The 23,797-nt window shown below is 28.6% G+C and overlaps 1 protein-coding gene across 1 annotated transcript; it reads right to left on the bottom strand.

Annotated features, from left to right (window-relative positions):
- Window positions 1–16,710: 16,710 nt before the first annotated feature.
- LOC108720507 (U2 small nuclear ribonucleoprotein auxiliary factor 35 kDa subunit-related protein 1) lies at window positions 16,711–21,697 on the bottom strand. The gene is made up of 4 exons (XM_018444566.1): window positions 21,142–21,697; window positions 18,410–18,711; window positions 17,657–18,181; window positions 16,711–17,251 (listed from the first exon to the last, which is right to left on the bottom strand). The coding sequence occupies exons 1-4, from the start codon at window positions 21,397–21,399 to the stop codon at window positions 16,942–16,944; spliced, it is 1,395 nt and encodes a 464-aa protein (XP_018300068.1). The 5' UTR covers window positions 21,400–21,697; the 3' UTR covers window positions 16,711–16,941.
- Between the last annotated feature and the right edge of the window lie 2,100 nt (window positions 21,698–23,797).

Raw genomic sequence — 23,797 nt, 5'->3', positions numbered from 1 at the left:
GAGATACTTGTTGTTGAGAGAGGAACATGGTATAAAATACATACGGAGAAAAATAACAGTGCCTACTCATCGATATATCATGTGTATTAATAATTACAAACGCATATTTTGGATCATAATGTAAATCAGTACACAGATGTACTTGGTGACATCATTGGATAGACTATTATTAGTATTATTAGATACAGATTTTGGTCTGATCTAGCATTTTGTGTGTTTGTATAAAAATGCATCATACTGCATACTTTATCAGAAAGACATTCTGGGAACGTCCTTAAAAGACATTCAGAGGGTATGAGATAAGTATGCCATCGATGGACCGTATGGCACGGATGGACTAATTAAATATTTTTGTTATTATACGTGATGTCGCGTTATCTATTGTGGAGAAATTATAAACTGGTAAAGAAACAGCCGCTACATTAATTACTCACACATAAACGCAGCGAAGACGCTGCAATTTCGCAAAATTTTTTTGCATTTCGATCTTATTTTCCACGATTTTCGAAAATTATTGAAACTATTGAATCATTAATGAAAATAGACTTTATTAATCTCTATAGTCCATTGAAGTTGAAGATATACGCTTTAAAATGGAATATACTTTACTTTCGGCAACTATTTATATTTAGGCACAGTATTATAGGCTCCGTTCAGAAAGTCGAGTGCCTTCGTGTATCGTTTTTTTGTTGTTCATCCAATGTTCAACAAAGATAAGATGTTACACGGGGGCATTCTGGTAACGTTTCCGAAAGCACCCTGTATAATATAAATTATGTCATGTGTAATTGTTTAATGTTCGATCTTCAGGTGGATAACCATTGGTCCATGCATCCATGGCAACGTAATCCAATAATCGCAAAAAATAAAGTAATAATAAATTCTCATTCCAGTCTCACGAGATGAAAACATTTTTTTTTCAAAAATAATATCCTGAAAGTTAAAGGTTTTCGAAAATATATGCATTGTACAATTTATTTTTGGCGTAAAAATAGATTTATTATAAATAATTAGCTTAGGGGTCCATTGATGGCGTACTTACCCTGGGTATTGTCCTCTCGACATTTTTAAGACGTCCCTTGAAAATCTGTGCTATGAGGGATTGAGTTTAAAATTTCACAGAAATTTGAGACTTAATTAGTTAATATAACCCATTTAGATATTATCTTTTCTAATTATTTTTTTTGTGCTCTTATTAACAATTTATACATTTTGACATTTTTATGTAGACATCTCCATTTGGAATTATGCCAACTTGCTCGCGAATTAAACGCAATATTTGATATACAGATAACTATATTAACAATAGCTTATTTGGCATGTATGACAAGAGATCTTCGTTATATGTTTATACGTATAACAGTAGACGGTGACTTCATATCACTAACCGATTGGATTAATCTTAATATTTGGCTGTTATATTATGGAATTAGAATTTTTTGCTTAAATTATATCTGCGAGAATGTTAGTACTAAGGTAAATCCACATACGTACAGAATTTTGAATATACGCTCCCCCCCGGCGGCCAAAAGTTTGGAAACATTTTTGTTCTTTGCATTTTACAAAAAATTAATTATCCCGATAAAAAAATTCCTATAGAGAAGTTTTCGACTACTCATTTTAAAACGCAAACTTAGGGCTTTAAATGCTGCGTTTGAATTTTTTCTACGATATGTTGTTTCTAAATTATACGAAATTGAAGATTGATATTTTTTTACAACATATTGCTTTACTTTGAAGCGCTGCAGTGAATGAAACATGCAGTTTGATGAAACATGATTGAATAAAATTTGATATAAAAATATTTTAAAGTAGGCTTCTTAAGTTTTAAAATGCGTTTAGAAAAAAAATGGTACTCTAATTTTATGTAAAGATGTCGAGCTTTTTTATTATGTAAAATTTTATTATGTACAGAAACTTTTTTTTAAGATCGACAGTTGGACAAAGTTATTTAAAAATTTTGAAAAAATTTATATAAACCGAGCACATTATAATTAACATTTTTTCATTTTCGTTTCTTTTAGAAAAAGTAAGTTTACACAATAAAATTTATACAATAAAATAATTCGATATCTTTGCAAAAAATCATTGTACCAATTTTTCTAAATAGCATTTTAAAGCTTAAAAAACCTACTTTAAATTTTGTCCAATGACAATTCATTTAACTAGAGCCCCTTCGAAGAAACAAAAATATTGCAAAAATAACAATTTGCAATTTTATGTAATTTGGGAACAAATATCACGGAAAAAAACTTACTCTCATATTTAAAGCCTTATCTTCGAGCTTTAAAATGCGTGGTCAAAAACTTCTTTATGATTTTTTTTCACCGAGATACATAATTTTTCGACAAAAACAAAAAATCGAAATGTATTCAAAACTTCAAAAATATATCCAAAGCCAATTTCCAAATCTTTTTACTGGAAGTGTATATGTGTAAATATTTACTGTGCTCAAAAAGATTATGGCATAAAAAAATTGTGAGCAAAAATTAGCCAACTTTCACTAACTATAACTTTGCGAAAAATTTTCGTAGGATAACATTCTTTTTTTAAATTAAAGCTTGGAGTCTCTACTTCCAGGACTTTCTGCCGCTAGAAACGACATTCCCCTAAAAAATTTGACAAAGTCCGTGCATTCCGTCAAACTGTGCAATTTTCAATATGACGAATACACTCTCACACACACACATATTTATGAGAGTTACAGTGGCAGGGATGCATCAAACTTAAAATCTGGCCATAGCGTCTTAAAGTAGAGATTTCAAGCTTTAATTAAAAAAAAAACTTTATTCTACGATAACTTTACGCAAAGTCATCGTTAGTCAAAGTTGACCAATTTTTGCCAGCAATTTTTCTATGCCATAACTTTTTTGAGCAGTATATTTGGATATTTATATATGATAAATTATTAATTTTAGTCTAATGAAATGAATACAATAATTCGTCGATTAACAGATGTTCCTCAATATACTGGCATTCGCAATGAGGTAAAATAAATTCAATAATATTTAAGAGATAACTGAAGTGAATTATTTAAACTTAAATAACAACTACTCTATGCAGATTTACCAATTTACACTACAAATAATACAACGTCCATTAAAATTGTCTGGACTAGGTCTCTTCGATTTTGGCAATGACTTCTTGCGAAAAGTTGGTTTCTATATTTATACTTTTATATTTTATTAAATATTTTCATTTTTATATATTTTGCACTAAATAACATTTGTTACCAAACGTTTATTATCACCATTTAGATAAAATTTTAGTTTTATTTTATAGCATATTATAATGAAAATATAAATCTATGTACAAGAAACTGTCTAAAATATTATCTTTATTTATTTCTTATCAAAACTATTGCCACATTAAAAATATTAAAATTTAATCAACACTGTTTCTTTCAGATTACCGTGACAATTGTAACGATTTTAATTATCATAATCCAAATGCCTGACACATCTAAAGGCACTTTTAGAGGCTTTTAAAAATGATCAAGTTAATATTCCGAAGAGATACAGAATGTGATACAAGGCTTGAGGACGATTATTTGCAAATCAAAAATATATATTTTTGTTGATATTTTTCGAATATACTGAATGGCAATGTCATGTTACTATTAATATCCAAATTCTTTAAATTTTGATCACTAATATTTGTTATATGGTTAATTTTAAATATTGTATCTTGATGATATGAAAATAGCATTGGAACTTCATTTAAGTAATAATGTATGTAAAATAATTACAAATTATTTACTTCTCAGCACTAACCATCTCAAAAAATGAAATTCTATCATAAAATTTTATTGTAAATCTTTCAGCAAATCCTTGCGTAGCAAAGTTCATAATTTGTTAATAAAATATTGTACTATTCATCAGAAGTGTATTATGAGTAAATATAACAACTTTAGCAATCATTGAAGTCACTATTTTATTCCAGTGCATGACAGCCTTCCAATGGATTGTCTATGGAGATATAATTACTTCAAAAAATAGTCTGAACTTGCACAATAATCTGACAATTATAACATTTTACTTTGGGAAACTTTCGAATAAGATGATAATCTGGTTGATGCTGTAGTATAAAAACGCAGTTCAGATTTAATCAACAAATAAGATAAAAAAGAAGTAATAATGTGATATGGGTCAAAAGACGTTTTAATATAAAATAACTTTATGATTTTATTCGTAAGGTTAATCTTTAACGTCACCAATATTTTTTTGTAGAAATTTAGTTTTCTATGTCGCAAAACTTTTTGAAAAGTTTTGGTTGATGTTTTCTTTTCTGGTTCTTCGTATAAATTAGCCCCGCTGTTATTTCCGTAGCGCAAATGGATTTTACTTCTTGATGGTCCTACACAATCATACAGAGAGATAATATTACCAGGAGAAGACAAAGTACATGTATTTTGTATTTATAATGCAAAATATAAAATACTATCAATCTTAGTAACTACTCTAAATAGACTATATCATTGATGTAGTTTTACAAAATTTTGTATTTTGTATAACAAATACAAAATACACGTATTTTGCCCAGCTCTGAATACAACATGTTATGACAAGTAATAGGAGACATTTAGAATTCTGAATTTCTTTATCCTTCTAAAAATCTCTATTTATTTTGTTTTATTTATTCTTATAATCTTTTTAAAGTTATATATAAAAATATATTTTCTTATAAAATTTGCTATATGAATAACTATTTTATCATTAAGTTAATATTTTATGTTGCCTTAACGTAATATAGATGTATTATATGTGCAATATGTGCAATATTTTATCATGAATTTATTATAATAATTTATATCGTTCATATATCTATAAACATTTATATTAAAGTGAACCTTTTAAATGTTCATTGATTACTTTCTGGTTAGTTAATTATGTAACATATAAAAACGAATTTTTTAAATTCAAGTATTATTTAATCATAGAATATATTGTTGATTATAAAAATATGTCAGTATAAAAATTAGTCTTCAATTACAAAAAAAAGATATATATCGCTATTTAATTTAGAAATGTACCGAAGCTGGAAATATTTGCAGTAACATTATTATTGTTAGGCGACATCGTAGATTAATTGTGTCATCAAGTAAGCTTACAGAAAAATTCAACAATATATAATGTAACGCTAATGTATTGAAGTATAAATTATTCTGTGGCCTCGATAAATTACTTATATGTTGGCCAATTGAAGTCCAATAGACGTTCGACGTCAGTTTACATTAGGAACGACAAGGATGAGTATGATGAATTCAATAGAACAAGCTATACGTCCTATGTTCCTGATGTATCATATTCTTGGTCTAGGCGTCTATACCTCAAAACCTTATTTGGGTACATTATACAACGTGGCAGTGTGGTGCGCTTATAGTTACCTTTTTTATTATACAGTGTTCACTGTTAAAGCAGAAAAGTGGTTTTTTTCAACTTTTACTTTAATCTGTAATGGGATTAACTTACTTGTCGTTATTACATCTATTATTATGAGTTTACGTCATTATAAGGTAGATGTATATTCAACGTTTAAATTAACTTATTTAAGTCAGTTAAACTATTATAATTTTTTATAATAAAAATATAGTTATATATAAATATAATTTTTATGTTAATACTTACAATAAATAAATAAATTCTTGTAATATTATTCAGAGATTGCGAAAATTCATAAAGAGACTTACTGCTGTAGATGATACGTTAGAAGAGTTAGGCACTCTTAAAATATATCGAAAGCTGCGTATACGTATAAAAATAACATTAATTGGATGGCTAATGTATACTCAAATGGCAAATATAAGTGACATGTCATGGTTTTGTCAATCTACAGGGAATGAATGGGTATGATCACGCCTTTTGTTACGAATCATATTCAAAATGCCAACATATTTGTGGATTTAGTATTTACAACTTGTTTGTGGTTTGTACATTATTTAAAATATGGGTATATGCTACATATTAATCAATATCTGTTTGAGAAATAAGTTATTACCGTAAATATTTTTTATAAAAGTAATATTTTTTAATAACAGGAATTTAATGGTAGATCCACATATAATTTTGAAATTGAAATAAAATTTAACACAATATTTTTATAAATTTAAATTAATTATTCTTGTTTAAAGACTAGATATATGTAACAAATTTATATATTATACTTTTAATGTTATATGTATCTTATTCTCTATAAATTTTAAAATTGTAAAATCTTTCCTTTGCAGGTACATTGGTACCAGATTTGATGAATTAAATGAACATATGAGATACTTGTTGTTGAGAGAGGAACATGGTATAAAATATATACGGAGAAAAATAACAGTGCCTACTCATCGATATATCATGTGTATTAATAATTACAAACGCATATTTTGGATCATAATGTAAATCAGTACATAGATGTACTTGGATAGATTATTATTACTATTATTAGATTACGGATTTTGGTCTGACCTAGCATTGTGTGTGTTTGTATAAAAGTGCACCATACAGCATACTTCATCAGAAAGACATTCTGGGAACGTCCTTAAAAGTCATTCAGAGGACATGGCATGAGTATGCCACGGATGGACTAATTAAATATTTTTGTTATTATACGTGATGTCGCGTCATCTATAGTAGAGGAATTATAAACTGGTAAAGAAACAGCTGCTCCGTTAATTATACACACATAGGCGCAGCGAAGACGGTGCAATTTCGCAAAATTTTTGTGCATTTTGATCGTATTTTCCTCGATTTTGCAAAGATTATGGAAACTATTTAATCATTAATGAAAATAAACTTTATTAATCTCTGTAGTCCATTGAAGTTGAAGATATACGATTTAAAATGAGATATACTTTACTTTCAGCAACTGTTTATATTTAGGCACAGTATTATAGGGCTCCGTTCAGAAACTCGAGTGCCTCCGTGTATCGTTTTATTCTTGTTGTTCATCCAATGTTCAAGAAGGATAAGATGTTACATGGGGACACTCTGATAACGTTTCCGAACGCAGCCTATATAATAGATTATGTGATATATAATTGTTTAATGTTCGATCTTCAGGTGGATAACCGTTGATTCATGCATCCATGGCAACGTAATCCAATAATCGCAAAAAATAAAGTAATAATAAATTCTCATTCCAGTCTCACGAGATGAATACATTTTTTTTTCAAAAGTAATATCCTGAAAGTTAAAGGTTTTCGAAAATATATGCATTGTACAATTTATTTTTGGCGTAAAAATAGATTTATTATAAATAATTAGCTTAGGGGTCCATTGATGGCGTACTTACCCTGGGTATTGTCCTCTCGACATTTTTAAGACGTCCCTTGAAAGTCTGTGCTATGAGGGATTGCGTTTAAAATTTCGCAGAAATTTGAGATTTAATTAGTTAATATAACCCATTTAGATATTATCTTTTCTAATTATTTTTTTTATGCTCTTCTTAACAATTTATATATTTTGACATTTTTATGTAGACATCTCCATTTGGAATTATGCCAACTTGTTCGCGAAATAAACGCAATATTTGATATACAGATAACTATATTAACAATAGCTTATTTGACATATGTGACAAGACAACTTCGTTATATGTTTATACGTATAACAGCAAACGATGACTTCATATCAGTATCAGATTGGATTAGCAATAATATTTGGCTGTTTTATTATGGAATTAGAATTTTTTGCTTAAATTATGTCTGCGAGAGTGTTAGTGCTAAGGTAAATCCACAAACATACATAATTTTAAATTTTCACACTTCCCCCCGGCGGCCAAAAGTTTGGACACATTTTTGTTTTTTTGCATATTACAAAAAATTAAGTATCTCGATAAAAAAATCGTAGAGATGTTTTCTACCATGCAAGTTAAAGCACAAAATTAGGGCTTTAAATCTGCGCTTGAATTTTTTCTGCAACATTTTGTTCCTAAATTATTCAAAATTGAAAATTGATATTTTTTTACAATATTGCTTTTGAAGCGCTGCAGTTTGGTGAAACATAAATAAAATTTAATATAAAAATATTTTAAAGTAAGCTTTCTAAGTTTCCAAATGCTTTTAGAAAAAAATTGGTACACTAATCTTTTGCAAAGATGTTTTTTTATTGTGTAAAATTTTAGTGTCTACAGAAACTTTTTTTAATTGACAGTTGGAGATATTTTTTTTTAATTTTGATAGAATTTAAACGAATCATGCAGATTATAATTGACATTTCTTCTTTTTTTCTTAGAAAATGTAAGTTTACACAATAAAATTTATGCAATAAAATAATTCGATGTCTTTGCGAAAAATCATTGTATCAACTTTTCTAAATAGCATTTTAAAGCTTGAAAAGCCTATTTTTAATTTTGTCCAATGACAACTTTTTTGAATTAGAGCGCTTCGAAGAAACAAAAATATTGCAAAAATAACAATTTTCGATTTTATGTAATTTGGAAACAAAATGTCATAGAAAAAATTTAAACGCATATTTCAAGCATTATCTTTGAACTTTAAAATGCGTGGTCAAAAACTTCTTTACAGCACTTTAAAGTTACCCTTGCATTTTTGACGTATACTACCGACATTACCTGCATTACCAGATATGTACCACGACAATAAGTTGCTGGATGGATTTTGCACATTTCTGCGTGAGTATAGATTTTGCACATCGTGTTTCTGGGTGTAAAATTCAATAACGCGTTTCCACGGCGTTGCTCGATTACTGCTTGTAGTCGATTCCTCATATTAATGCAGACCCTAATTTCTTCCTGCAGAATGTCATTCCAGATTTGTACTACAAAATCCATCCAGCAATTTCGTCGTGATGCATAGCCGATAATACAGGTAATGTCGGTAGTGTATATTACAAATGCAAGGGTAACTTTAAAGTGCTGTAACTTTGAGAAAAAAAATCGCAGCGACTCGTTTTTTTTTTTAAATTAAAGGGGAAAGTTCGAACTTTTTGCTGCTGGAAACGGTATTCTTCCAAAAAATCTAACAAAGTCCGTGCATTCCGACAAACTGTTCAATTTTCAATATGAAACCACCTACATATTTTTGAGAGTTATAATGACAAGAGTGCATCAAACTTAAAATCTGGCCATAGCGCCTTAAAGTAGAGATTTCAAACTTTAATTTAAAAAAAAAAACGTTATCCTACGATAATTTTTCGCAATGATATAATTAGTCAAAGTTGGCCAATTTTTGCCCACAGTTTTTCTATGCCATAATTTTTTTGAGCATTGTATTTGGGTATTTATATATGATAAATTATTAATTTTAGTCTAATGAAATGAATACAATAATTCGTCGATTAACAGATGTTCCTCAATATATTGGCATTCGCAATGAGGTAAAATAAATTCAATAATATATTTAAGAGACAACTGAAGTGAATTATTTAAACTTAAATAACAACTACTCTATGCAGATTTACCAATTTACACTACAAATAATACATCATCCATTAAAATTGTCTGGACTAGGTCTCTTCGATTTTGGCAATGACTTCTTGCGAAAAGTTGGGGTTTCTATATTTATACTTTTATATTTTATTAAATATTTTCATTTTTATATATTTTGCACTAAATAACATTTGTTATCAAACGTTTATTATCACCATTTAGATAAAATTTTAGTTTTATTTTATAGCATATTATAATGAAAATATAAATCTATGTACAAAAGAAACTGTCTAAAATATTATCTTTATTTATTTCTTATCAAAACTATTGCCACATTAAAAATATTAAAATTTAATCAACACTGTTTCTTTCAGATTACCGTGACAATTGTAATGATTTTAATTATCATAATTCAAATGCCTGACACACGTAAAGGCGCTTTTAGAGGCTATTAAAAATGATCAAGTTAATATTCCGAAGAGATACAGAGTGTGATACAAGATGACGACGGTTATTTGCAAATCAAAAATATATTTTTTTTAATTTGTTGACATTTTTCGAATATGCTGAATGGCAATGTCATGATACTATTAGTGCTCAAATTCCTTAAATTTTGATCACTAATATTTGTTAAATGATTAATTTTTAATGCATATTGTTTCTTGATGTTATGAAAATAGAATTGTAATTTTATATAAGTTAAGCAATAAAGTAAAATAATTTCAAATTATTTACTTCTCAGCACTAACCATGTCAAAAAATAGAATCCTATCATATATATATGTATAAAATTTTATTGTAAATCTTTCAGCAAATCTTTGCGTAGTAGTAAAGTTCATAATTTGTTAATAAAATATTGTACTATTTATCAGAAGTGTATTGTGAGTAAATATTACAACTTTGGCAATCACATTGGAGTCACTATTTTATTCCAGTGCATGACAGCCTTCCAATCTATTGTCTATGGAGTTATAATTACTTCAAAAAACAGTCTGAACTTGCACAATAATCTGACAATTATGACATATTACTTTTAGAAACTTTCGAATAAGTTGATAATCTGGTAGATGCTGTAGTCTACCATGCAGACGTCGTCAAGCCAACTATCGTAAGAATGTAAAAAAAACCCATCATGAACAAATTTAATATTTTTGCTGATTTATATATTAGTTTAAACGTTACACAGTTGTTATATTATTATTTTTTAAAAGTATATAAATAACTTAATACAATGAAATTAACGATAATAGATAAGAATGGCTACGAGCCGAAACAATAACTTTAATCTTAAAAGATAATAATCGACATTTTAAACATGTAAAATATAATATTACGCTAATGTATTGATATATAAATTATTCTGGCCTCGATAAATTAGTTATATGTTGGCCAAATGAATTCCAATAGACATACGATGTCAGTTTACATTAGGAACGACAATGATGAGTATAATGAATTCCATAGAACAAGCTATACGTCCTATGTTCCTGATGTATCATATTCTTGGTCTAGGCGTCTATACCTCAAAACCTTATTTGGGTACATTATACAATGTGACAGTGTGGTGCGCTTACAGTTATTTTTTTTATTATACAGTGTTCGCAGTTAAAGCAGAAAGTTGGTTATTTACAACTTCTACTTTAATCAGTAATGGGATTAACTTACTTGTCAGTATTACATCTATTATTATGAGTTTACGTCAATATGAGGTAAATATATATTCAACGCTTAAATTAATTTATTTAAGTTGGTTAATCTATTGTAATTCTATATAATAAAAATATAGTTATATAAATATAATTTTTACGTAAATACGAATTACAATAAATAAATAAATTATGTATTCTTGTCTAATATTGTTCAGAGATTGCGGAAATTCATAAAGAGACTTGCTGCTGTAGATGATACGTTAGAAGAGTTAGGCACTCTTAAAATATATCGAAAGTTGCGTATACATATAAAAAGAACATTAATTGGATGGCTAGTGTTTACTCAAATGGCAAATACAGCTGACATGACATGGTTTTATCACTTTATAGGGAATGGATGGTGCATGATCACGCCTTTTGTTACGAATCATATTCAAAATGCCAACATATTTGTGGATTTAGTATTTACAACTTGTTTGTGGTTTGTACATTATTTAAAATATGGGTATATGCTACATATTAATCAATATCTGTTTGAGAAATAAGTTATTACCGTAAATATTTTTTATAAAAGTAATATTTTTATAAACACACACAACACACACAACAAACACAAATTCTTTGCTTTAAAACCACATTTTTTTTCCTTTAAAACGCAAATTCTATACTTTTAAAAATACAAATTCTCTGTGCTCTAAGACACAAATTATATAAGAAAATATTTTGCACTGTTGAAGCAGGGAATTTGTCTCATCGGAGCGTAGTCATGTCCAAAAGTTAGGTTTTATTGAAGAATTTTTTTTGTTAATAACTTTTTAACGAACAACAAGCGACGGCTAAAATTTGTTCAAGGTCACTCGGGGTCATGACCTTGAACAACATATGTCAAGGTTAATGTCATTGGAGGATGGTCCCTTATACTGCATAATTACCCAATATTTTTATAAATTTAAATTAATTATTCTTGTTTAAAGATTAGATATATGTAACAAATTTATATATACTTTTAAAGTTATCTGTATCTTATTCACCATAAATTTTAAAATTGTAAAATTTTTCTTTTGCAGGTACATTGGTACCAGATTTGATAAGTTAAATGAACACATGAGATACTTGTTGTTGAGAGAGAAACATGGTATAAAATATATACGGAGAAAAATAGTAGTGCCTGCTGATCGATATATCATGTCTATTAATAATTACAAACACGTATTTTGGATCATAATGTAAATCAGTACACGAATGTACTTGAATGGATTATTATGACTATTATTGGATAGATTTTGATTGTCTAGCGTTGTATAAAAGCAGCCCATACAGCGTATTTTATACAGGGTGTTTTTGCAATACTTGGCCAAACTTGAAGAGCATATTCCACTCATTGCAAGGTTGAAAAAAGTCATATAAAGATGGGTTCGGAAACGCTTCCTTTCCAAGTTATAAATATTTTTTATTTACTTATATCTATATTTTCACTATAGAAATTGCTGAAAATGATCGTCTTTGAGGAAAGATTTATTGATAAAGAGTTGAACTTCTCTGCAGTTTCCATTAGGTCGCCCATACATATATATAGTGGCTATCTTCCAATTTGATGTTAGAATAAACTGCTATGTTGATGAATACTATCTTCACTCTTATATACTTAAACAAAGATTGATTTCAATTCCATTATATAGACCTATCTAATAACTTTTTGTTTACTTTAGAATGTGAATAGAAGTACAATTCATGAAGTATCAAAGCGAGGCATGTCCGACGTAAATACGTTCAATGTGAATAAGAAATGTTTATAACTTGGAAAGGAAGTGTTTCTGAACCTATGTTTATATAACTTTTTATCGTTACAATGAGTGGTATACGCTCTTAGAGTTTGGCCAATTATTTCTGAAACACTCTGTATATCAGAGAGATATTCTAGGGACGTCCTTAAAAGACATTCAGAGGACATAGGTATTGTTAAACTAATCGATAATGATGGTACAATGAATAAGCCTATGTGAGTCAACACAAGTTCTTCGTGTGTAAATGTATATATATTACAATTAAATTAAAATACAGACGAATGTTTTAACCCTGATATTGGGTCCTCTTTTTTTGATTATTTTTAGTTGAATTAATTCTAAATTACATTTGTTCTATTCCGCAAAATACAACAGACGTTAAAGAAGAATTCAAACATTGACAATAGTTTAGCGATGATCTGACGAATCGAATATTATAGAACACAATTTTTCATTATAATTAAATGCTGTCATCTTTATTTATTACACTGAAGAGGACCCAATACCAGAGTTGAAACATTCGTCTGTATTTTAATTTCATTGTAATATACTCGTATATACATTTATACACGAAGAACTTGTGTTGGCTCATACAGGCTTATTCACTGTACCATCATTATCGATTAGTTTAACTGTAGGAGCCTTTATTTATTGTTTTAATATTTATTATAGGTATTGTCTTCTAGACATTTTTAAGACGCTCCTTGAAAGTTTGTATTGTAGGGGACTGCGTTTAAAATTTGGCAGATATTTGAAATTTAATTAGTTAATATAATCCATTTAGATAAAACAATATTTTTTAAATTATTATTTTTTATGCTCTTATTAACAATTTATATATTTGACCTTTTTATGTAGACATCTCCATTTGGAATTATGCCAACTTGTTCGTGAATTAAACGCAATATTTGAAATACAAATAACTATGTTAACAATAGCTTATGTGACATATGTGACAAGAGCATTTCGTTATGTCTTTATACATATAACAGCAAACAATAACTTCACACTAATAGAATTTATTAACTTTAGTGTTTGGATGTTCTTATATGCAACTAGACTTTTTCGCTTAAATTATGTCTGCGAGAGTATTAGTGCTAAGGTAAATCCATATATTATTTTAAATATATACTCCCCGCGACCAAAAGTTTGGAAACATTTTTTCTTTTTTCGCGTTTTACAAAAAATTGTATGCCTCAATAAAAAAAGTTGTAGAGAAATTTTCGATCACACATTTTAAAGCGGAAAGTTAGAGTTTTAAATCTGCGTTTGAATTTTTTCAGTTTAAATTTTGTTCCTAAATTATATAAAATTGAAAATTGGTATTAAAAATAACAATTTTCAATACTTTAGAAACAAAATGTGATAGAAAAAAGTTTGAACGCTGATTTAAATTCTTATCTTTGAACTTTAAATGCGTTGTCAAAAACTCCTTTACGATTTTTTTTTCACCGAGATATATTTCTCGTTGAAAAACGAAAAAATCGGAAGTGTTTTCAAAAACTTAAAAAAAATATTAATTTTCAAAACTTTTGGCTAGGAGTGTATATGTGTATATATGTATGGTTCTTTATACATATATGACAAATTATTAATTTTAGTCCAATGAAATGAATATAATAATTCATCGATTAACAGACGTTCCTCAGTATGTTGGCATTCGCAACGAGGTAAAATAAATTTCAATAATATCTATGAGACAACCTATGAAATAAATTATTAAAATTTAAATAACAACCTCTCTATGCAGATTTACCAATTTACACTACAAACAATATATCATCCATTAAAATTGTCTGGACTAGGTCTCTTCGATTTTGGCAATGACTTCTTGCGAAAAGTTCGTTTCTGTATTTATGCTTTTATATTTTATTAAATATTTTCATTTTTATATTTTACACTAAATTACGTTCATTATCAAGCGTTTATTATCGCTATTTAGATAAAATTTTGTTTTATTTTATGGCATATTAGAATGAAAATATAAATCTACGTACAAAAAACCGATCTAAAATATTATCTTTATTTATTTCTTATCAAAACTATTGCCATAGTAAAATTTAATCAACACTATTTCTTTCAGATTACCATGACAATTGTGACGATTTTAATTATCATAATCCAAATGCCTGGCACATCTAAAGGTGTTTTTAATGGCTTTTAAAAGTATGATCAAGTTAACCCTTAATACACACTTTTGGATCATTCGTGTCCTGCACATTTCTTTTCTTTGAAATATAATACTAAAGAGCACCTGGTGAAATATCAGTCTGTTTTCTAAAAAAAAGTTTAGCATCTAGAGAACAAGTTTTGTGCGTTGCCGGCCTCATTTGCGTATGCTTTAACTAGAATAACTCCGAAGTTCAGCTCTGGATCACAAATGATCCATCGTGTGTATAAAGTGTACATTTTTGTAACAAAAATGTTTTTATTTTTTTCTTTGTTTTCAACTAATTCTTACTTGTATTGCGGGAATATTTCGCGAATTATTTAAAAAAAATTTAACCCTAGAATAACATATTAGCCCTTAATAAACACGATAGTTTTTAGCACCTTACTATTAAATGTTGTTTGTAATATTATATATTATGTTGTCTGTAATGTAAATAATAAAGAACATTCTCCTAATAAGTTATAAGTTTTTTTAACACGATAGCAATGATAAAATGTATTGTTTAATATGTAAATGCTATATACTATATATCGATTCCACAAAATTGAAGATAAGATATCTTTAATTTACAGAGCCATTCATGCACATTCAAAAAACATCATTTTCAGCTTACTAAATAACTAAATTTTATGGACAGCCGATACTTGAAGTATTGGAACATGTGTGCTGATTTTGCGATAACTGTGCAGTTTTATCACCCCAATAATCAAGAATGGATTAAAATGAATTGATATTTTTATATGTATTTAAAAAAAAATTTTTTTTATTTAATTGAATTCAATTGGATTGAATAACTACATTTCTTATTCAGAATTTTGAATTGAGAAGTATTTACGATTGCACAGAAAAACTGATATTATTTTTAGATTAAATACCATAAAAATAGTTTTATGCAATTTCTATAAATGAATAAAAATACACTCAAATTGAAAATTTATTCTGACGTTCGCAAATGCGTATTTCTGAAAATCTGAATCTATTTCAATCCATTCTCGTTTACTGGAATGCACACGCTCCAATAAACTTGTACAAGCGGCTTGCATTGATATATAGGAAAAAAAGTACAAAATAAAGATATTGATAAATAATTTGAAAAAACTTAATTAGTTTACTGGTTGTCATCAAAATAGTGTAGTAAAGAAGATATAGGGAATGGGAGGAGCGAGGACCGCTCTACAAACGTACATTCTGTAACTCTTAACACAAAATTTCTTTACCATTATAACGCCGCTGCACAGTTCTTTTATTATGGCAAAAAAAGCTGCACAGCAATGTTATAACGAAATTTGCGTTAAGAGTTATAAAATAGATCTGCTGGGCGCCGCTTTCTTTTACTACACCACTATTTAAAAGAGTTAGAATAGGGCGGGGTTATTCCTCAGTTTTAATTTTAAAGTAGTATGAAAATTTAAGATAGTAAACAATATCTCTTTGCAGTGATATACTTACAATTACATTATACAATATCATTGCCTCTTGAGACAAATTGCACAAGCACAACCTTTAAATAATCAACATGTGCTGTTTAAAAACATAAATATTATTATGAAAAATGGATGAAAAAGCCCCGCTCTATCTATTTATTACTGAAATTGAAAAACACTGAAAAGATTATCCTTTTATTTATTCGATTATCGCTTTCGTATTCGTAGCTTCAATAAAATTATCTCTTTTGTTTATATATTACATTAAAATTACAGCCATTTAATTCATTTTTACAGCCTGCATAAACTTTGGATCTTTTTTGAAGGGAACATCTATTCTGTTATTTTTAATGACTATAACTGTAACGTTATAGTCGTGAAGAGTTATTACAAAATGGACCCTTTATTTCTTACATTTAGATATTTTTTCTTTTGGATTTACTTCTGATATTCTCGATACTTCGATTTCTGATATTTTCGCTTTTAATGGCTTTTCACGGCCGATTCTCGTTTTTCTTTCAAGAGCTTTCTTCTTATTCTGAGCGGTCGTTGAATGCATCTTTTTCATCTTCATCTTTGTTCTCATGAATCCTTTTGCGATGCGAATGGTGATGATGTTTCTTTCTAGACGATATTTTAATCTTAGAACTTCTTACAGTTGATTTTGAACTCTTTCTCTGTCTTTGTGTGAATCTCTGCGATTGCTTCCTTTTCGTGGAATGGGAACGTTTCGTCTCCCAATCTTTCGTGCGATCCAATTCAGTTTCAGGGGATTCGGACCATCTCCAGCTGCGATCTTGCTCGCTATCATTTCGATCAAATTCTTCCCATTTAGATTTACTTCTAAAAAAACAAATTAAAAAGAATTAAATAATAATAGAAATTTTTATCACACAATTCATTTTTAATCTACTTTATTACACCGCATTGACTTATCTTTTTATAATATTATCTCCTGGCGAAAATAAAGGTTAGAATCTAAAGCTAAATTTTTAAAGGAAAAATAACAAACACAAATTCTAGGAAGTATATAAATTCGAACTGCGAAATATAAAAAAAAACGTTTTAAATAATAAAATTATGCTATAAATCTTTCTTTTCACCAGAATTGCTTTGCATCGTGTTAAGTAAGTCAAAAACCCTATCGGCAAAATGATTTTATCTGTATGATATAAAATGCAATAAAAATGAATATTTTGTTTACATAGGACATGATTTGTACAGCGTAGAATAAACAGTAGCACAAACCTATGTTCGCTTCGTTTGCTATCATTTGAATTGCTTTTTTCTCGTCGAGGACTTTTGATGTCGTATTTATTGTGCGGATTTCGAAAAGTGTGAAGAAAATTACAGAATTTACTGCCCTTCGGACATTTGTTTATGCCGCAGACGGCACCTCTCCAAGATGTGAAGTTGACGAATTCGCAGTTGAGTTGTTTTCCGGCGTACCAGCGTCCTTTTAGGTTTCTCCAAGCTCTAGCCGCTTCTCTCTCCGTATAATACTCAATGTACACATTCCCACGCAAGTGAATCTCCTTGTTGCAGCAACATTTAAGGGTCTTAATCCTGCCGAAAGACTCCAGTTCAGTTATTACGTCTTCATAGAATTCGTAAAAGTGATGCAACGTTTCTGATCTCTCGAATTCGAGTGCTACATCAGTGTCGTATTCCGCTAAGTTCTTCTCGAGGGAGAAATGTGAATAGAATCCGGGTATCAAAATCATTCTGCTTAGAAAGAATTTACGATGATTCTTGGAGCATGCATTTCCATACCTAAAGGCATTAAAAATCAATTACACATAAATATAAATTAAAAAAAACAATTCAGTTATTCATCTATATTCACTTATAGTCATTTATATCAATATATTCATTTAAAAAATTAAAATTTGGATATATATATATATTCAATATACTCAGAATTTCAATATTGTTAAGAATGATTAAGAAATCGTTATATTATAATATTATAATATTGTGAATATCTCTGTCTATACTAACCGGCAAACACCTGTTTTCGAAAAAAAGGGACAGAGTTCCTTGGTAGGTTGATTATCGACGATTTCGCGTAAAACTTCAGGCGTTTTCACTCCATTGTCGATGTAATCATTAATCTCCTTCTGTAACTGTTCTTGTTTACGAAGTTGTTCCTCTTGTTTCTTCTTTTCCTCGTCTTTTTTCTTTAAAATTGCTACACGTTTTGCCTCAAATTCTTCACGAATCTTCATCTCCTGCTCAAGTTTCTTTTGCTCCTCCTCTGCTTTTTGTTTCTGAAGTTCTTGCCATTTTTTCTGCGCTCTTATCTGAACAATCAAGAAACAGTAATCAATTATTTGAATTATAAACTTAAAGCAATAGTTTATTTCAAATTTGCCTAGGAACAGTATTTTATTATATCTGTATATTAAACTTTCTGTTATATATTATTATATTTCTTATGAAAAAAGATAGCCTTGGAAGCATTTTATACACAATTTAAATCATGATTAAATGTATAATCTATATTATATATTGACAATCAATTGCATCGACGAGATACTACCTATTAAATTAAAATAATAATCAACACTGGGCAAATTTTTATCCTCACAAAAGACTCCGAGGGCCCGGAAGTAATTGAAGAATCTGACATTATCGATAATTGAAATAAAGTTGCAATAATTAACATAAATATTTGCTTAATACATTATTAAATTTATGATTTTTTATTATATAAATTCTCCATAAATAAGTATGCATGTTTGTAATGTTATAATTATAATATATATTGCCACAAAATTATAATATTTTTCTCCACAGTTATCGTATCCATCGATAATAATCAAACTTGGACGATAACACTAAAATCACAATTTTTAATAAAAATTGATATGAGTATTATACAGGGTGTTTCCAAATTAAATCGCAAAACTTCGGGAGCGTGTAGAGGAGTAAAAAACTAAGAAAAAAAGTCCTATAGACATATGCTCGTTTTTGCTCCGTTTCAGAGAAATCGAAAAAAAATGTTTTTTTTACCTGCAAGATTAAATGGGGACCGTTTTCTAAATTTCTTGGAGAATGAATTTTCTGACTATTTAGAAAACATCCCATTACAACAACGTACTGAAATGTGGTTTCAATTAGATGGATGCCCTGCTCATTACAGCAGAGTCGCTAGAACCTGGTTAGATAGAAAATTCCCACAACGATGGATTGGACGTGGAGGAGCAGTACATTGGGCAACTCGTTCGCCCGACTTAACGCCATTAGATTTCTATGCATGGGGTACTCTGAAGCAAGAAGTTTATTCTTCGCCTATTCAATCAGAGCAACATTTGAGAAATCGTATCGTAGCTGCAGCGAACAGAATATCGCAAGAACAGTGCCTGGCTGCTACAAGAGCCGTGTTTGACAGATGCAATGCTTGTATTGCTGCAAGAGGTGCACATTTCGAACAAAATCTTCATTAAAAAGTTTATAAATAAAATAATTAAAATAATAAATTAAATATATTTTTTTCTTTTTTCGTGATTTCCTGCGAAACAAAGCAAAAAGGAGCATATGTCTATAGGACTTTTTTTCTTAGTTTTTTACTCCTCTACACGCTCCCGAAGTTTTGCCATTTAATTTGGAAACACCCTGTATATTAAATATATTATATTTTAAATACATATACATATCCAGGGAATGGAAGTAACTCGTTACTTGTAACGAAGTTACAGTGACAAGTTACTTTTTTGATAATTTTACTGATAACTGCGTTACTTTTTTCCTTTGATAACTATAACTGTAACGAAGTTACATTTTTTTGATAACGGTAATGAATTTTACAGTTACTCTTATCGTTACTTTGCACACGATTGGACACGATACAATTGGACACAAGCCATTCATAGTGCTTGAGACTAGAAGCCCTTAGGCCCGTCTGCAGTGACGGATTAAGCATTTTGCCGCCCCTAGACACCAACATCTAGCCGCCTCTAGGTGGCTCCATTATTTTATAAATTTGATAAAAGGGAAAATGAATAAAAAATTATTTATAATTTTACTTATAAATTAGCTGGTAAAAACATTCAGTAATTTTAATAAGTAATATAAATACAACACATTTCAACTGTATATTTAAAATATCATTTCTGATAAAATATGTTCGGTGTAACTCGTGCAAAAACGTTAGATTAACAAATTAAAAATTTATCTCAACTATGTGAAAATTTTGTCTTGAATTTGCCGCCCCCTAAAATTGTCCGTCTGCTGTGATTAGTAATCATCGATTTTAAAAAAGTAACGAAAAAGTAACGAAAAGTTACTTTTTCAAGTAACGGTTGCTATAACGAGTTACTTTTAAAAATCGGTAAATAGTAACGGTAACTTGTTACTTTTTCTACTCGGTAACAAGTAACTGTAATTTGTTACTTTTAAAAAGTAACTTTCCATTCCCTGTACATATCTATGAAACTAATAAATTAATATTAATTATCAGTTTCTTACTCTTAATCACTTATGCTATTGTATAAAAATATTGAGATCCATATTTTCTCCACACTAACATTTCAAATTACAAAAAGAAATTTCGTTAAATTTTTTAAATAAACCCTATTATAACAGAAATTTTTTATCAAGATATAAGAAATAAATGCATTAATGTATTAATTTTGAATATAACGAAACTATGAAAAAAATTAAAAAAACCAATAAAAAAATTCCTAAGAAAATAATATAGTGTAATTGCAATATAGTATATGTATATTTACTTCTTCTTCCAACCAGAGCCTCTCTCGTTCCTCATGTTTCTCTTGTTCTCGCGCTTCTTTTTCTTTCTCTTGTTTCTCTTTTTCCGCGCAAAATTGCATGTATTCCATATTGTTTTCCAGTGCTGCCCTCAAGCGTTCTTCATTGGCGTCGCGTTCTTGTGCAATTATCTGTCGTTTACGCTTGCGACGCTCCTTCCTCACAATGCGACGCCACTCCCTATGACTGAGTTTTGTTTCTTGTTTTGAACGTTCTTCCATTCTCACGTATCTTCGGGAATAGTGGCAAGACTGGCAAGTATTGTCAACGACGTACGAAACACTCAAAAATAATCACACTGAAATGAGCCGGCGGTCAACTGTTAGTATCGATGTACGACGATGTCCGACGCCATATTGATTTTCGAACAACTGCATGATGCAATGCTGTGACCTAATCGTCGGTATATAAAATCTTGAAACAGAAGAATGCTAATTATTTGGAAGCTGCAGAATATTATTTGTGATATCAACACTTGGTGCAATACTGGTTTTTTTAAATTCTAAATTTTTTATTTTGAATACCATACTTGTTTATTAATTTTATTAAAGATGAATTTATTATGTTTATACATTGTCAAGTGTTATTATTATCAAGATTATTTGATGATATATATTATATTGCCTATTATTATTAAATAAAACTATAATTTTTATAATACAATATAATATATTTGTAAGTGTATCATCTGTAGATAATACGTTTACCATTTCACCAAAAGATGGAGACATCGTGACTATTCTTGTGCGCAAATATCTGCAGAATATGATCCATAGAAAATTAATCGCGCGAAAAAATAATGAGATCGTTAGATATTTCCGTATAAAAGCGTGTAATATTATATTTAATATAAAGCCATATTTTAAATATTAAATATATTATTTTAAGTAATATTATACACATAATATTAAATAATATTTTTGAAATATTAATAAATAATTATATGTCAACTCCTCATAATGATTATGACTATTAAGAAAATAACGTCATTTAATGTTATTGTAATATTATACAAATATAATATTCTGAGAACGTTTTAATAATTTTACGGATATCAAAAGAATAATATGTAAGGATAGATGTGTAATATCAAGAAAATATGCCTATAATATTAAAAAATATATAATCTCGAAACGTAACATTATTTAATTTTTGAATAATATTCGTGTAACATTTTACGAATTGTATGCTTGTACGGTTAAAGCCGGTATACATAGTTGATTCTTATAATTGAAACTGTCTTAAGTATACAATTTAAATTGTTATAAACCAATCATAGAGCCATATTAGCATCTTAATGCGTTATTTACAATACATGGAGTAAGAAATTAACCAATCACAGTTGACTATTCTCACATTCGACTGTGATTGATCAATTTCTTATTACTTCTTACTGCGTGTATTGTAGACGACTCATAAGACATATTACTTAAAATTGTTTTGAAATAAGAACCGACAAAAAAAAATGAACACTTGCTTAAGAATCGTTCTCTGAAAATTTTTTGTCCTAGCTCACTTTCTTTGTTTTACGGAATAATTAATAAATAATCACAGGGCAATGTCTCGATTCATCATTATGCTAAAGACACATTGAAATATACTTAAATGAAATAAATTCATTCATGAAACTTTAGTTAACTGATAAAAGCATATTGTTTTAATAAACACAATTTTACATATATGTCTTCTGCAGATAGGTCAACTTCTGCAGTTACATTGACCTTGTTTACACCAAGTACTTAATATGATCATTTTCAGAATAATTATTAAGAGGTAGCGTCTTTACATTTGATCTACTCTTTTATTGTTTCCGCAATTTTTTATATCTACGTCTATTTTATATAATCATAAGAAAAAGAAATAATTTTTACTTTGTGACGTTACTTTTACGACGTGCAACATGCAACTGACAAAATTGTTGCAACTGACTTTGACTACGAGTTTTCACAGTTCTATAGCAATTAGAATTTTAAGTTTAAATACGAAATGTTTTAAGGTCTGAAAGATTTGAATAGAATATTAATATATAATAGAATATTGATATTTTGACCTGCGTCGAGCAGATCTTGATATTTTATCTTCATCTACTGAGCGATGCGTTCAAGTGACCTGACACTTTTAGGAATGTTGATAAGTTTTATTTTTGTTGATAAGTCATTATTTTTTCTCGAATCGAATCAGAACTCTAGAAATACATTGATGAATATAAGTTCATCAAAGAATATATTTATAGATATATATATTTCTAATGTATTTCTAGAGTTTCTAATGTTCTTAAATTTTTCGATAAAATAAAATTTAACTATTTAAAAAATCGATTTTTTATTCGTCATTCTGGTATGTCCTTTTAAATAGCTCAAATTGCCGACAAGTGTGCTATTTCTCCAATAAAATTAAATATTTTTTGCATAATATTATACAGGAATTTTTTTCATTATACACTGTATAAAATATAATACACAATTGATTTTATTGGTGATCAACATTTTAAACAGATTACTTTAAGATTAAAACACAGGATGATACAAAATATATCATAATTAAATTATATAACTGCTGTACTAAGAATGTAATTGTAAGATTTATAAATTAATAAATGTTTACTCAATTTGCTTTTAT

This window comes from Mycetomoellerius zeteki, unplaced genomic scaffold (assembly GCF_001594055.1).
Source record: "Mycetomoellerius zeteki isolate Tzet28-1 unplaced genomic scaffold, Tzet1.0 scaffold151, whole genome shotgun sequence".
NCBI classification, from domain to species: domain Eukaryota; kingdom Metazoa; phylum Arthropoda; class Insecta; order Hymenoptera; family Formicidae; genus Mycetomoellerius; species Mycetomoellerius zeteki.
This window is presented reverse-complemented; position numbering and strand designations above follow the sequence as displayed.

Bases quoted from the DNA above. Each gene is read 5' to 3' on its own strand.
- LOC108720507 (XM_018444566.1), bottom strand. From the start codon at position 21,399: ATGGAAGAACGTTCAAAACAAGAAACAAAACTCAGTCATAGGGAGTGG. The intron at 18,712-21,141 runs GTAAATATACAT...TTGATTGTTCAG, and splicing joins GGCTCTGGTTGGAAGAAGAA to ATAAGAGCGCAGAAAAAATG. The intron at 18,182-18,409 runs GTTAGTATAGAC...TAATGCCTTTAG, and splicing joins TCGAAAACAGGTGTTTGCCG to GTATGGAAATGCATGCTCCA.